Source organism: Rhamphochromis longiceps, linkage group LG7, assembly GCF_057381845.1.
Source record: "Rhamphochromis longiceps isolate RC_006_pf linkage group LG7, R_longiceps_female_GT1.1, whole genome shotgun sequence".
Classification (NCBI taxonomy): Eukaryota; Metazoa; Chordata; class Actinopteri; order Cichliformes; family Cichlidae; genus Rhamphochromis; species Rhamphochromis longiceps.
Genome location: NC_140563.1, coordinates 3,016,777 through 3,031,845, shown reverse-complemented (window position 1 = coordinate 3,031,845; position 15,069 = coordinate 3,016,777). Strand labels below are relative to the sequence as shown.

Genomic DNA, 15,069 nt, shown 5'->3' with positions numbered 1-15,069 from the left:
CAAGCTCATTCAGTCACACTGTGCCTAGAATTAATCGTCTGTTTTGTTCCAGAGGCCCTTCCTCTTAATCATTCACTACAATCACACTGTGGCTCTCTTGAGACCGAGAGGGGGCACCAGGGTGAGTGCACAAAGGAGTATGAAAAGAGAATGATGAAATACACAGAAAGTGGTGTGTACAGAAGGAAAATAATAAAGAAATATAATACAACCTTTCTTTAATAGATACATGTTGCCGAGTGTTTTTTAGTTTACGGGGCATTTTGCCAGACCGATTATTGCTGGCATTTCTTCATATGCTAACTGCTACACTTGTAATTCAAAGGCATAATAAAGAGGTCTATTGAATTTGCATTAACATGCTCTCTGAGGAGAGCGTGAATGAAAAAGCTTCTATTTAACAGACTTACAGCATGTAGATTAAAAGTGGGTTACACTGACAGATTGGAAAATGTGCCTGTTGGCCATAACTGCAACTGAACTGAATTTAACCTTTAATTCCACTTTATTGCTTACTTGATAATAAGTATCCATAAAGAGAGAAACATGTGGTTCATAATTTTTTTTTTTTTTACATGTAAAAGCACAAATTAATTTCACCTCAACACAGCAGGAGACTGCCCGCTTAGCTCGTTAGCCACAAATGAAAAGAAAAGACAGCTGCACTTTAGGCTCATGTCTTTTCAAAGTAATGGATGCTTGTGCCTAATAAATGATTCATGACAAACAGAGAAAATATTATGATGATGAGATGGGATTGGGAAGCTTACATTATTAAAACATGTAGTTCAAAATAAATGGCTTCCTATTTAAATTGCATGGTCAGTTTGAAGAGTCAGTAACCATACAATACAGTATCGTCTACAGCAGCGGTCCCCGGGCCACGGACCGGTCTGTGAGTCGTTTGTTATCGGGCAGCGAGATTTGAGGCTCGGGTGTGAAATTTATGGTTTTCAGGGTTTTTATAGTTTATTTTTTTTATTGTTTTTATCGTTAACTCGGTTTCCCTGGGTTTTTTCCCGTGTGTTATGACTAAAGCTTCCTTTTTTTGGTGCCGGTACTGGTTTTATTTTGTTGTATTTATCCGCGACACCTTAAAGGTCAGCCCGTGAAAATATTGTCAGACATAAACCGGTCCGTGGCGCAAAAAAGGTTGGGGACCGCTGGTCTACAGCATCCTGTGGCGATTGTAAACCATAAAATATTTTTCAGATGATCCATTTTCTCTCACAGAGGTTTCTGCAGGCGCCAAAGTCATTTCTCCTGATGGAAAGGGGCAAAAGGGAAGCATGGTTTATTGAATCACTAAAACAGTTACTGATGTTCCAGTCATGAAACTCACACATGCATTCAGGAAACCTTGACAGAGAAATAGCGCTGAACTGGAAACACTGGTCTTCCCCTAACAGTGAATGTGTGTTTGCTAGTTTACCACTTTGACCCAGCAGGCCCGCTGTGGTTGCCATGTTTTTTCTGTTGATACCTGCTTTGATTTTATCATGACACGCCAGCTCTCAGTGTCGTGAAAACCTGTGTCAGGAAAATGGGAACACTGTGTCTATTGATCTGAGTGAAACATCACCCACATCGACAGACAGCAGGTATTCTTAAGGGCCAGCCCCTGCAAGTGTCCCATCAGTGCTGCCAGTGGTCAAAAGTACAGCAGCACTCGGCCTAGCACACACAGCTGGGAGAGATGTGTAAGATTTCCGAGGCAGTGTGTGCTAATCCCTTCCATCGCTTGGATTATGATGCTGATGCTATTTGACAGGATTTGGATCAGTGTGATTTTAATTTTGACTTTACAGAAATACCGGTTTCCTTTTCTTCTTACCCTACCTCCCTCCCTTTTTCATCTCTTCAGGCATTTGGCCAGGCTTACACCAACCAACGGAAGGTGGCAGAGGATGGGGAGACCAATGAGGAGACACTGCTGCAGGAGTCCGCCTCCAAGGAGGCCTACTATATGGGCCGCCTGTTGGAGCTGCAGTCGGAGGTGACGCTTAGCCGCTCTGTGGCGTCCAACGCCCAGTCAGAGAATGAGCGGCTCAACGCACTTGTACAGGAGCTACGAGAGGTGAGTTTGTCAACACGAGGAAAGCATGCAGACGATTTATTACTTCCTAAATAAAGAAAAACAGGAAATTGAATCTACTGTGTGTGTAAGAAAACTGCATTTCACTTTTTTATATATTTCTGCTTATGTCAGTAGTATTTTGTCACCAACACCTAAAATTCTCTCTATGAGATGTGCACATTAGTTGTTTTGAAACTTGAATGCATTTGGCTTGCAGCTGGCTCTTGACTGAGCGAGATACAGTAAGAGTTAACTGCATGTAAAGCCATCTTATAGTTTTTATGATCAATTCTTGAGTCCAAACGGATTGTTTTCCACAGTTTGACTAGTATTTCTTTTATTCTACATTAACTAACATGAGACCTATGTGTTTATCAAAGATCAAGAGGTTACTGTGACAAACTAAAAGGTGTCATGCCTCACACAGAATAATAAACGATATGCATATGTGCAAAGTGTGTATTTATGCAAGTATATATGTCTGCAGCAACTGTGTTGGGCAGTACCGGAGTTCGAGCAGGGGTCAGACACTGCGGCCACGACCCCATTGTGGGGGGCAAATCCAGTGCTAAGCTGGGATATAAAGTGAAATGCCCTGAGCTCGGCACATGTGTAGGGACAGAGTACCAGCACTACGCCCACAGGACACACTCTCATTCACTAATTTGGTCAGGCAGTGCTGTGATGTTCGCTCATTCTCAAAGTTCACAAGAAGTGAAGATATTGATGGTGCTGGAGCATGTGGAACAAAATCAACATCTCAGCTGTAATTACCTGATAAACCTTTACACACGATGAGTTGTTCCTATGCACAAATGCCTCATGTCTGAGTCATGAGTGTGGCGCTTTGATATATTTATGAAGTGCCTTCTGCTGTTTTTTGAAGTCCTCATTTGCACATGTGATGCCAGTTAATGAACAGGATTCCTTTCATCGTGAGAGGCAGGTGCTGCAGTGACATCGAGCGCTTCATTTACCACAGACCAAATCTAATTAAAAGATTTTTGTTTTACAGATTTCAAGCAACCTAACATATACAGGTTTGGGGAAAAAGACACTGAGTTAGTTTAGATAGATGTCTGTTGTTAGAGTTACAAGTCAGAACATGAGAAGTGATAAAGATTGCCACATGGGTTAAAATCAAAGTGCACTTTAAAGCCCAAAAAAGGAAACACAGCCCTAAACTTTAAATTTGTAAAACTTTGCCACAACAGCAGTGATGGCAGGGATGAATGAACACAACATGGCTGGGCCCCTGTTGTGGGTACCATTGTATGATGACTTTAACAGCCGCACTTCGTGCTGTGAACAGCTCTGCCCTGTGGCGGGCTCAGTGCCAGTGTTGTGTGCCGATCTGTCCCTGACCGTAGGGTCTGATTGCCCCCAGTATTATTTGGCCTTGAATATCCTGCACACTATTAATAAAATGTATTTTGACAACATGTATCACAGAAAGCTTATATTCATGTTCATACATCAACCGCAAATGTATTTTGTGTGTTTTTGGTCTGCTCTATTTTTTTCTTTTTACAGTGTTTTAGCCAGTTTTAGCGTAAAAGTGCTTTCAATGTACTTGCAAAACAGTCCAATTGTGCCTTTGTGGGATTTCCCCATTTACACCATTAACTTTTATATAATGGGAGTTCCTGTCAGCTAATGCACAAATCAGGAGGTTCAGTGTAGACCTGAGGTCTTCAGTTTCAGGTTTTTTGCCACTTCTAAAAGTAGCATCGTATTCACTGCCAATGCGTGTAGCCACCCACTCCACCCACAAAGTCTCTGGGTCAGCACTTCTGCCATATGTACAGAGAACTGCAGGGGAGCTGCAGGCAGCTCTGCAGCAGCAGGAGTACACACATGCGCAAATGCACTGTAACATTATTTTGTAGCCTATACTACAGACTCTGTCCACTAGTTGCATTGGGCTGCAAACATTTACACACAACTGTGTGTGAAAATAAGATATATAAAATATATTTTTTCATTTTTGTCTTGATATGTAAATATCATCTAGTTAATTTTTGGGAAACAGCAGAGAGTGTTTCAGCGCATGTACAGTAGAGGTATGTAAAAAAAATAGCTTTTGAGAAAGTCCTACCTCAGTGTGCAAAGTCACGTCACGTCTACATGCATCAGCATTATGAGTCTGTGCATGTCATGCAATCTTAAGCTGACGGGACTGTATTTGATATTGACCTTGTTTACGTGGGCACCACTTTGCCTGTTAGGGTTTAATCATATTCAGCATATTGGATTTACATGCTAGCTATCCTGGTTACTGATCACTGCATGTTGTTTGGGTTAGCATCTGTGATGGTTATGAGAAGTCTATTCTTAATTCCAGTAAATATCATCTTAAATTAATTTGATGTAGCTATTATAAATTTGGCCACAGTGGCTTGTAGTCGGCTCAAGACGTGTTGCAGATTTATCCCAACCAATGAGACCTCAATGAGCGGAAAGAGTGATGGGAACTGTTAAAAATGTCACCGCTGTTTTTCCTCCTCCAGAGTAACGAGATGCTCGAGCTGCAACGGAGCAGAATGAGGGAGGAGATCAAAGAGTACAAGTTCAGAGAGACCCGGCTGCTTCAGGACTACACAGAGCTGGAGGAGGAGAACATCACACTTCAGAAACTGGTGTCCACACTCAAGCAGAGCCAGGTTGGTACGAAGATCAACAGTTTGCACACTAATAGCTTCTTATTTATGTGTCATTGTCGTGTAGAGTTTCACTCTCTAAATGTATTTCTCAGATTTAAGCGTATCTGTGAAATTGCCTATTAAAGATCTGTCATCACTTTCAGTGATGCATCAGCAATCGGTGGCTCAATTGATTTTAATGACTCACACTTGTTTCACCAAAATGTACCAGTGCTCTCAGTGATCTCACAGTGTTTCCTGCACAGTAACACGAAGTCGTATTAGTTTAAACTAGCTCTAGACACGTGGTTAGATGAAGTCGAATAGAGATCTTAACGGTTATATTAATTTCAAAAGGATTTGTTTTTTACCAGCTGTTTACAAATGTGTTAAAATAATTCTTTTCCTGTTATCACGTGGCCTTTCTGTGTCCCTCAGGTGGAGTACGAGGGACTGAAACATGAAATTAAGGTGCTGGAGGAGGAGACTGTCCTTCTGAACAGCCAGCTGGAAGACGCTTTGCGCTTAAAGGAAATCTCTGAGGGTCAGTTAGAAGAAGCCCTGGATGCCCTCAAGACTGAGCGCGAGCAGAAGAACAATCTGAGGAAAGAACTAGCCCATCACATCAGCCTGGGTGACAGCGTCTACGGCGCAGGGGCCCATCTGGCGCTAACCGTCACCGGAGTTGAAGGCCTGAAGTTCCCCGAGGAGAGCAACGGCACTAATGGCAGCACCATCCCTGCTGCTAATGGCAACAATGAGGATAACAACCGCTGCAACGGTCACTTTCACGCTGGCTCTGGGATGGCTAAGATGAACGGGGACTACAGACCCGGCCGAAAGGGAGATGGCCTTCACCCCGTGCCAGATCTGTTCAGCGAGCTCAACTTGTCAGAGATGCAGAAGCTTAAACAGCAGCTACTGCAGGTAGGTCATAAGAGAGAGCGCCTTGGAAATTTCACTGAAAGTTTAAAGTCCCACATGAGCCCCGAGCCCAGTTTGAAATCAGAAAATCGTTGGGTCACCGAATCTTTATTTTCAAGGACACTGACGTCACTTGAACGTCACCGAGGGTTTAAATTACAGCGCTGAAGGGGGTTGAAATTAGCTTCAAAGAGCAGATTGCAGGACTACCATATTGATCTCCCTTCCCACAGTATATTTTAGTTTTTAGTGTGAAGACTGATGGAGTCTGAAGGCATTCATTTAAGGTTATTGTCATTTGAACCCTGTACTGACATTAGAGATAGATGAGAAGTGGAGAAAGACTAGAGGAATGACATCACAAATGTTCAGACTCAAATCGAGGCCCTAGCGCTCAGGGCGCCCATCTGGTAAGTGCTTTTTAAGAAGCATGCTAATGCACATTCAGTGTCTGTATCATGCATTATATATTATGTATGCTTTCACGCATGTTATGGAGGGAGTAGCTTTCAGTATGCGAGAATGCAGCTGCAAGACAAAGGCCGAGAAAGGCAACAGATTTATGCCAAAAGTGAAGGAAACTGCTTTGTACACTTTTATTTACACCGCAATTAGTTCCTGCTTAACGCTGTGAAAAGCTGCTACTGTATACAAAGAATGTAAAAATACAAAATATATATAATATAAAATATATAGGTGAACTAGCTTTCACTTAAACCCACTTGAGTACAAAACACACTCATCGTGGAGGATGGTATACAGAATGTTAAGTGACAGTGAAACCACAGAGAGATCAAACTCGTGCTAAAAGCAAATAAAGTCATTACTGTACATCTTTTATCTAGCTGGGCACCAGCAGGGAGGAGAAAACTAGATTAGTGGTTGCTCTATTCACAGTGTGCCTCTCGCTGTAAACACAATTACTCACTAGCTAATTTTCTCTTTTGAGTTGATCTGTCTGGGAAAGACCATCAGCCTTATAATGTCCAGCTGAAGTCCAGTTTTCATTGTGTTTCTTCTGGAGTTGTCCAGAGTTTCTTATAGTTCAATCTCATAACTTGAAAATCAGATTTATTGCTTTAACTCATTCACTGCCAGCCATTGGCAGTGAATGAGTTAAACCCATTGACTCATTCACTGCCATTGACGGCTATAGACGTCAATGGCAGTGAATGAGTTAATATAGTTTAACGTGTCGTTCTGGAGGACGTACACAAAAATGACATTGCACTGGAAAGTACAAAAAGAAACAAATTTAATTTTGTATTTCTGTCGTGCAGGTGGAGCGTGAGAAGGCAGCACTGCTCAAGAACCTGCAGGAGTCCCAGACTCAGTTGCAGTACACACAAGGTGCCCTGACTGAACAGAATGAGCGCGTCCATCGTCTCACAGAGCGCGTCAACGCCATGAAACATCTCAATGGAGACAAAGAGCTCGATGATCCAGAAGAGAGTGAGAAACCTAATGGGGGGTCCTCATCCCCAACGGCCAATAGCCATCATGATCTCGATATCCACGGTTTTAAGATTCTTGAGTGTCGGTACAAGGTGGCGGTGACCGAGGTGATCGACCTAAAAGCAGAGCTCAAGGCCCTGAAGGAGAAGTACAATCAGGCGGTGGAGGGACAGGGAGACAGCCATGATGATGACCGGGTCCAGGCACTGACTGAACAGGTTTGTGCAATATTAATCCAGTTTTGCTGAAAGTAAAACTGCAAACGTACTCACTAGGGGTGCAACGATACACAAAATTTACGGTTCGGTTCGATACTTTGGTGTCAGGGTTCGATATTTTTTCGATACAAAAAATGTTCATGCTTTTTTAATTTGTCGTTTATTAAAATTATAAATATATATTTTAACTCAAAAGTACAGTTTTTAAATGTAACGTTGCTGAAACAACAAAGGGATAAAATAATAAATCTATCTGATCGAGAAATCCCTCATCTTTGGAAAAGAGAGTTTATTACAGAGAAATGGCTCTTTCCAAAATAAAAGCTCTACTATACGCTTCTTCTGGGCTATATTCTCAGCAGCATATTAAACATATCAGGTCCCCATAAGGAGAATCCTGTGCTAACGGCTGTCTAAATGACTCGGGATGATGTCGGATGTTCCCACTAGTGCTGTCAGCGTAAATCTGAAATGACGTTAACGCCACAACACGGCAAATCTCCGTTAACGAGCTACCGCGGATCGCCCCGTGCGTGGGGCTGGACGGCGTCAGCACGTTAACGAGCTAACTGCGCTAACACAGTAGTTCCCACCCATGTAATTGAGCATTGCGTGGCACATCCGACATACTATTTTACTTTAGTCCATGACGCGCTTACCTTCAGGGTCATACTTCACATGAAAACCAAAATAGTTCCAAAGGCCAGATCTGAATGAGGGTGGGGGAGGTTCAATTTGCCATGTTGCAACGAGCTTAGCTTCTGTCTTGCTAGCTTGCGCTGTGCTCAGTGGATCTGCGCTCGACAGTGCAGCCTAGGCGGAGTAGTCGAACGCAGATCCACTGAGCTCTCAACACAGACAGCATCGTCAGAAGAAAAGAAATAAATTAAAAATGTTGTATTGTTCGATACATATGCGTACCGAACCGAAAGCACTGTATCGAACGGTTCAATATCGATGTGAGTATCATTGCACCCCTAGTACTCACCGTTTGTTTGTTTGTTTGTTTGTTTGTTTGTTTGTTTGTTTGTTTGTTTGTTTGTTTGTTTGTTTGTTTGTTTGTTTGTTTGTTTGTTTGTTTGTTTGTTTTCTGAGCAGGTAACACAGTTGGAGCGAAGTTATCGTGAAAGCCGGGAAAGGGTTGTAAGCCTGGAGGCGGAGCTCCGAGCAACTGCGAGTACTGCCTCAGAGAGCCAGGGCATGCTGAACGCTGCCCAGGATGAGCTGGTAACCTTCAGTGAGGAGTTGGCGCAACTCTACCACCACGTCTGTCTGTGCAACAACGAGACACCAAACCGTGTCATGCTGGATTACTACCGCCAGAGCCGAATCACACGCAATGGCAGCCTCAAAGGCTCGGAGGATCCTCGAGCTTTGCTCTCGCCTCGCCTGGCGCGACGTCTTGCGGCAGCATCGGCAGCCTGCTCCTCGGAGTCTCCGCGCAGTTCCACAGACTCCCCATCCAAAGATGCCCAGCATAACGAGACAACAACTCACAACCCAGCAGACTCCTGCCACAGCAGCCCTACCCGCAACTACACCGGCTCCCCGGTCATCGGCATCTCTCCTTGCCCATCTCCGGTACCTTCAGACTCAAGTGGGGACCTGCGGAAGGAGCCGATGAATATCTACAACTTAAACGCCATCATCAGAGACCAGATCAAACACCTGCAGAGGGCTGTTGACCGCTCGCTGCAGCTGTCCAGGCAAAGGGCTGCAGCTAGGGAGTTAGCACCCATGCTTGACAAGGACAAAGAGTCCTGCATGGAAGAAATACTAAAGCTCAAGTCCCTGCTTAGTACTAAGAGAGAGCAAATAGCTACACTCAGGCTGGTGCTCAAGGCCAATAAGCAGGTAAAATCTTTTGTTTGTTGGATTCTGGCACTTATTTCATTTTAAAAAAAAACCTAAAATGCATTTTCTATTAACATTAAATGATTCAATTCAAATCGCCCATCTTTGCAGACAGCAGAAGTTGCGCTGGCTAATCTGAAGAGCAAGTATGAAAATGAAAAGGCGATGGTGACAGAGACCATGACGAAGCTAAGGAATGAACTGAAGGCTCTGAAAGAAGATGCAGCCACCTTCTCTTCTCTCAGGGCCATGTTTGCAACGAGGTGAGAAGGGCTCAGGAAATGTGGCACAGCTAAGATGAGAAAGCAAAGTGTTCGGTTAAAACGTAGAATTTGCGTATAAATGTTGACTTGTGGCTACACATAATCCTGCTGTGTGTCTGTTAATCTCCCTGTAGGTGTGATGAATATGTTACACAGCTGGATGAGATGCAGAGGCAGCTAGCGGCAGCAGAGGATGAAAAGAAGACGCTGAACTCCCTCCTCCGAATGGCCATCCAGCAGAAACTGGCCTTGACCCAACGCTTGGAGGATCTGGAGTTTGACCACGAGCAGACTCACCGTACCCGTGGTGCTAAAGTGCCCAAGATAAAAAGCAGCCCACCCAAAGTAAGTCGCAGAGGTGTCCCCACAATTTCTTCCAACCCTACCAGCCTCCACAGCCACTTCATCATCATCACTCACACCCCGAACACCACTGTGACCCTTTGTAATCTTCCCTGTGTAGAGCTAACCTCATGTTTGTTTGTGGCTTTGTGGATATCAGCCGTACCTTCACCTCTGCGTCACTGCAGTTACTCCAGTTTCTCTCTGGAGTTCGAAGTCGTTGGTAGATCCTAAATGCCTAGCCCTACGCTGTTTTTTATCATCATTTCCACACCCAACACCAATTTTCTTCCCAGAAGCCTCTAGATTAGGTGGAATAGGAGAGGTGGTATCACGTGTCTTTAGTTTAGAAATGCATAAGGCACCCCGGTGCACTATCATGCAACATCTGTGCCCATGACACATCACAGGGAAGATTCTTTATGAAATACCAGATAACAAATCTGATATTAGATATCTTTTCTTCCATCTAAAATCCTGCTGCCATAAAATATGACATCATTCCCCAATACTAGGAAGTGTTTCAAAATGACAACAAAGCAAAAATGGCTTTATTTTTAATGACTCACAGCCCCTCACTGTGGCAGATTCAATGAATTACAGCTGAGATTTTTCCTTACAATTTATTTACACCATGACTTAAGTTGTCCCAGGTTTTTGACAGGCTCAGACTAGTAGGAAAACCAGTCAAGCATTTTCTCCGTGTATTCCTAACCCCTCTTTGGAAAAGGGAAAGTAAACAAAAGAATTCTTTGCTACAGCACAATCCTCTTTGCGACGTAACCATTTCTCAACACTAGATGGCGGTGTTTGATCAAATGTGTTTCCCTTTTGAAACTGCAGTCAATTGCTGTTGGACCTTTTTCTCCCTCCTTTTGACTCCGAATTACAGTCACATATATTATAAATAAGCCAATTTAAACTAAATGTTTTTAAAAAGCAATGTGTAATCTTCTACGTGTTAAATGAGCGAGTAAACAAGACCTCAGCAGAACTGGTGTAGTCCAAAAATACAATGCCTATATGCAGCGGGTGAGGTAGAGTAGGATTATATTTTTAGCTTTTGTTTCACTGTACGCGTCCTTGTCTTTTTTTGCCCTTGCAAATCAATATAATATTGTATTGGCAAGTGTGTGTGTGTGTGTGTGTGTGTGTGTGTGTGTGTGTGTGTGTGTGTGTGTGTGTGTGTGTGTGTGTGTGTGTGTGTGTGTAAAAGTGTCCATGTCTCTGTCTCTTTGGGGGTTTTGTGTTTTCTGCTTCCAGCACAGATTGTCTAGCTGTGCAGTGGCCGGTCCTGATGAGACTGGGCAGTCACTTGAGCTATACTCAGTTTGGTTTCCAGTGTGCTATTGATCTATAGTAATGTACTGAGAAAAACTGACCGGGATCAGCCTGGCGCTTCACCCTAAAAGTCACGGTAACAGTAGAATTCAGTGTCTTTGTCTCTGACGAGGTCTTCCCTTGTCTTGTCCACCCTGTTATCTCTGTCCTGTTGTCTAACCCCGAGTGTCACCACTTTGTATATTTGTCTAATTTATCAGTTTCTTGTAGATTGTCAGCAGCCTGCTGCCTCAGTACCGCTACTCTCCCCACAACTAAGGCGAGGGAGAGCCTCCCTAGTACGCAGGTAACAAGCTGTAGAACCTGCTAGCAGTAGACTTACTAATATCTATCTATCTATCTGCATACAATTCTATCAGTAACATGTCACATCTTTGTCATATAAAGTGACTTTTTCACATTTTTAGTTGGATTTGTTTAGTAGCAGCAACACCTGCATCAAGATAACTGAACCTGCATGATCCAAATATTAACCTTTACATTAAGTATTATGCAAACCCTTGTATTCTGGAATTAATAGTTCACACTATGAATTATTTGTCACTCTGCATGAGCAGTTTTGCATGACCATTTTGTATCTATACATGCTTTTCTGACAAGGCGAGGTTTTCACTGGAAGGAGGGTCTGTTAACGTATGCTCTGCACAATGCTATGTTGCTAGCAGGCCAATGAAGAGCTGATCCAGTGATGAATATGAGGGTCTTCTTTTTTCAGTTAGGCTCTACTGCTGATGTTGTTATTACCTCACGTTATAACCCTGTTTTGATTTCTCGATGTCACCGTGCACCATGTTGTTTCTGGCCTGGTTTAAGTAGTTGACTTTCTAAAAGTGCACATATTTCCTTTGTTCCTTAACTTAAACAATAAGACTGACACCACTCTGTCTGTGCACCACAAATGAAGTTGTCACTATCAGTTAGTTAGCACTAGTTAGAATAGCTTGACATAAAAACTGGAAACAATAGCTGGCCTGGCCACGGCCAAAGAAAAAGAACGACATTAGCAAATGAATTTGTTTAATAGATACAATAAAGGAGTTTAAGTATGCAAACTGTAAAGTTCAGATGTAACCTGTACTACTAATTTTTCTAGCTTTTGATAGAGCTGAATAGCTGTTTCCAGTATTTATGCTAAGCTAAGCTAACATGCTGCAGTGGGTATCAGATGTAAGTGGTATCGGTATTAATCCACATCTAAGCATGTTTTTTTCTTCATGCTTACATGTGGAAGGAAACCGTCTCATGCTCCATTTTTGCATTTTATATTTGGAATAACCTTTTTCACACTATTCTCTTCTCATGTGTCTTTGCCTCCTTTCAGTCCTAAATTTCTGGCAGACCACCAGGAACACCGAGCAGTCCTGTCCAGCAGCAGAAGCCTTCTCTCCCCTTGCGACCCTCGTAACTGTCTGGCCCAGCAGCCCCATCCTCCTGGCACCTAACCACGCTGGTCCTGCTCAGACCTCAGTCTGGAAGCAGTCCTGCAGAGACACAGACACACTGGACGGGGGTTCCCTCAGTTTAGCTCCCCTCCACCAAGCAGTCCAACCGGGTGCTTACTGAGCTCTGTGATCTCACTGAGCACTACACTGCCCAGCTGTGGCCGGCCTCCTGGTTACCTGGGTCGTAGAAGAGGAGCAGGACGCTTCCTTCATCTCTGGAAGTGACCTACTGTCCTGGAAACACAAAACAGAGACCTGACCTGAGGCAGAAATGCCAGTGACAACACACTGAAATCTGCCGCCCTGTTTCTCCTAGTATTTATTTATAATTTATTCACTCTGCCAGTTATTTATTTCTGATATATTTATTACTTGTATATTTTTGTGTGTTTTCCTTTTTTGTCATTCTGCGAGATGGAGCTCAAAGACAGTTTTCCTGCTGTGATGAAGACTTAAACAGTTTAGCACATTCACTACTGTATATGTATATTTGTTTCCCCAAAAAACGAAAACAAACAAAAGCAGAACGTCTTCTTTTGAAAAACTTAAGGAAATTGAAATATTAGATTTTACCAGCATAATAATCCCCAAAAACTCACATATATCATTTTTACAAAGGGGTGTTAGCAAATATGGTTTTTGTAAACAGGCTAATGAAGGTCTAGATTCAAAGAATAAGAATATTTTTCATTTTGTTGTTGTTTTTATGATGGCGAATTTAATTGTGTTTTGAATCATCAGTAGTCTGGATGCTTGTGGACTATTTTATAACTCCCTTTGCTTTGATTTTTGTAATGATTTGCAGCAGACTCTGGTGATGTGTTGTTTGTCTGTTACATAGCTCAGGTCTCTCAGAGACCGGGGTAGGTGAGTGGTTGGGTGTTTGAGATCAAGACTAGGGCTGTTGGGCTGAGGTTTTTATTTTGCTCTTTGAATTGCACAGGTTTAAGTGACCGTGGAGTGAACTGACCTCCTTTTTTAACATTAGCTAAGGACAGAGGATTCCCCAAAGGTGTGCCTCCTCTTAAGTAACTGTCACCTTCATCATTGTAATCTCACCATTTTCTTCAGAAAACTTTTATTATTCACATTAATACCCCTAATTATGACATTAAGAAAAATGTTAATCATGCTGACATTTTCCATATCCGAGCTTACGCTGTTCTCAAAACATCACCTTGTTCAGCTTTCTCTACATGCTTACTCCATACAGTATGGAGTACTGTTCAAGCACAATTCTGCACTATGCATTAGAGCAATACAGTTGCCCCTGTTTCAGACTGATCTGGGTAAGATTTACCAAATCTTTTAACCATTTCCGTCATCATGAACTAACCAGCAGGATAAGAATGATAAAACAGCAGGAGGAGTGTTGCCGATTTTGATGAAGGAGCACTATTGTCAATTTTCTGTGTAAAAATTGAGACATTGTTGCTTTTGAAACACTGAGATGGGCAGTTTGTGGAGTTTGTTGCATAATTGAAGTCCCATATTTCTGTACCGTACTTGTCTGGTACACTCATAATGTCTCTGATGTTAGATACAGTTGTTTGTCACATGGATATGGAAGGGATAAATTAAAACTACATAGTCAGTATTAATCTTGTAATGACAGAACTTCTGTTACAACAGTAACAACTGAGTGGATGCTGTGTGTGTGTGTGTGTGTGTGTGTGTGTGTGTGTGTGTGTGTGTGTGTGTGTGTGTGTGTGTGTGTACATTTGTTTGATTTATCATTGTTAGATTGTTACTTTTGCAACTATAGAGCGTTGAAAACATTTGTGGTCCAAAAGTAGCTTCTGCACTCATGCAGGCTCATCGGTGACCTAACTCTCTTGGTTTGTTTGCACAACATAGCTATGGATGGAGAGAGACTAATCTAAAAATGGAAAAATATAACATGGTTAAAAAGGAATGCTAGCAGTATGCTGTACTGCGGTGGGTTTTAAAGTTTCTCCACCACTTAAAACGGTGTTCAATTGGCTTCACAACTAAATAAAAGATGCCCTTGGATTTGTATGACTTTGCTTCTGCGTCTGTTTCTCTGCCTTGCCATTTTTAATGAGCTACACAAAACTAGACTCCACGAGACTTCCTGTAATGATGGTGCCTGTATTCCTGTGCTCCTACAGACAACACAGAATAGGTTAAAATGCTAAATTATACTATAGGACAAAATCAGTGTGAGCCAGTGTCATGCCTAAAGGGGTGACAAATATTTCCTAGAGTCCAATGCAGTATGCGGTCTGCCGTTTAGTAAGTGCCACTGGTAATATTGCATATTATTATAAAAAATAATATATAAAAGGTAACAGCTAAAAAATGCATTATTAGTTTATTATTATTATTATTGTTGTTGTTGTTGTTGTTGTTGTTGTTGTTGTTGTTGTTGTTGTAACTATCAATAAAGTTAGCTTTAGCTTGACATTAAAGTGATATGCAATCACGAATCTATAATTAGGAAAATGAATGGCCTATTCTGCGTAATGGGCACTTTCCCCTTTTTTATTT

General features: G+C 42.4%; 1 protein-coding gene across 4 annotated transcripts in view; it reads left to right on the top strand.

Annotated features, from left to right (window-relative positions):
- The window catches only part of bicd1a (bicaudal D homolog 1a), a 31,115-nt gene extending 16,140 nt beyond the window's left edge, over positions 1 to 14,975 (top strand). Inside the window, exons 2-10 of one of the 4 annotated variants that reach the window (XM_085411629.1) lie at positions 1,865 to 2,077; positions 4,588 to 4,740; positions 5,158 to 5,646; positions 6,924 to 7,316; positions 8,415 to 9,170; positions 9,282 to 9,433; positions 9,568 to 9,778; positions 11,327 to 11,402; positions 12,438 to 14,974. In XM_085411629.1, coding sequence (XP_085267755.1) covers positions 1,865 to 2,077; positions 4,588 to 4,740; positions 5,158 to 5,646; positions 6,924 to 7,316; positions 8,415 to 9,170; positions 9,282 to 9,433; positions 9,568 to 9,778; positions 11,327 to 11,374 — 2,415 coding nt within the window. In that variant the 3' untranslated portion in view covers positions 11,375 to 11,402; positions 12,438 to 14,974. Of the gene's footprint in view, positions 1 to 1,864; positions 2,078 to 4,587; positions 4,741 to 5,157; positions 5,647 to 6,923; positions 7,317 to 8,414; positions 9,171 to 9,281; positions 9,434 to 9,567; positions 11,403 to 12,437 lie in introns of all 4 variants that reach the window. The other 3 variants (XM_085411628.1, XR_014912481.1, XM_085411630.1) reach the window with 3 other exon arrangements.
- The last annotated feature ends 94 nt before the right edge of the window (positions 14,976 to 15,069 follow it).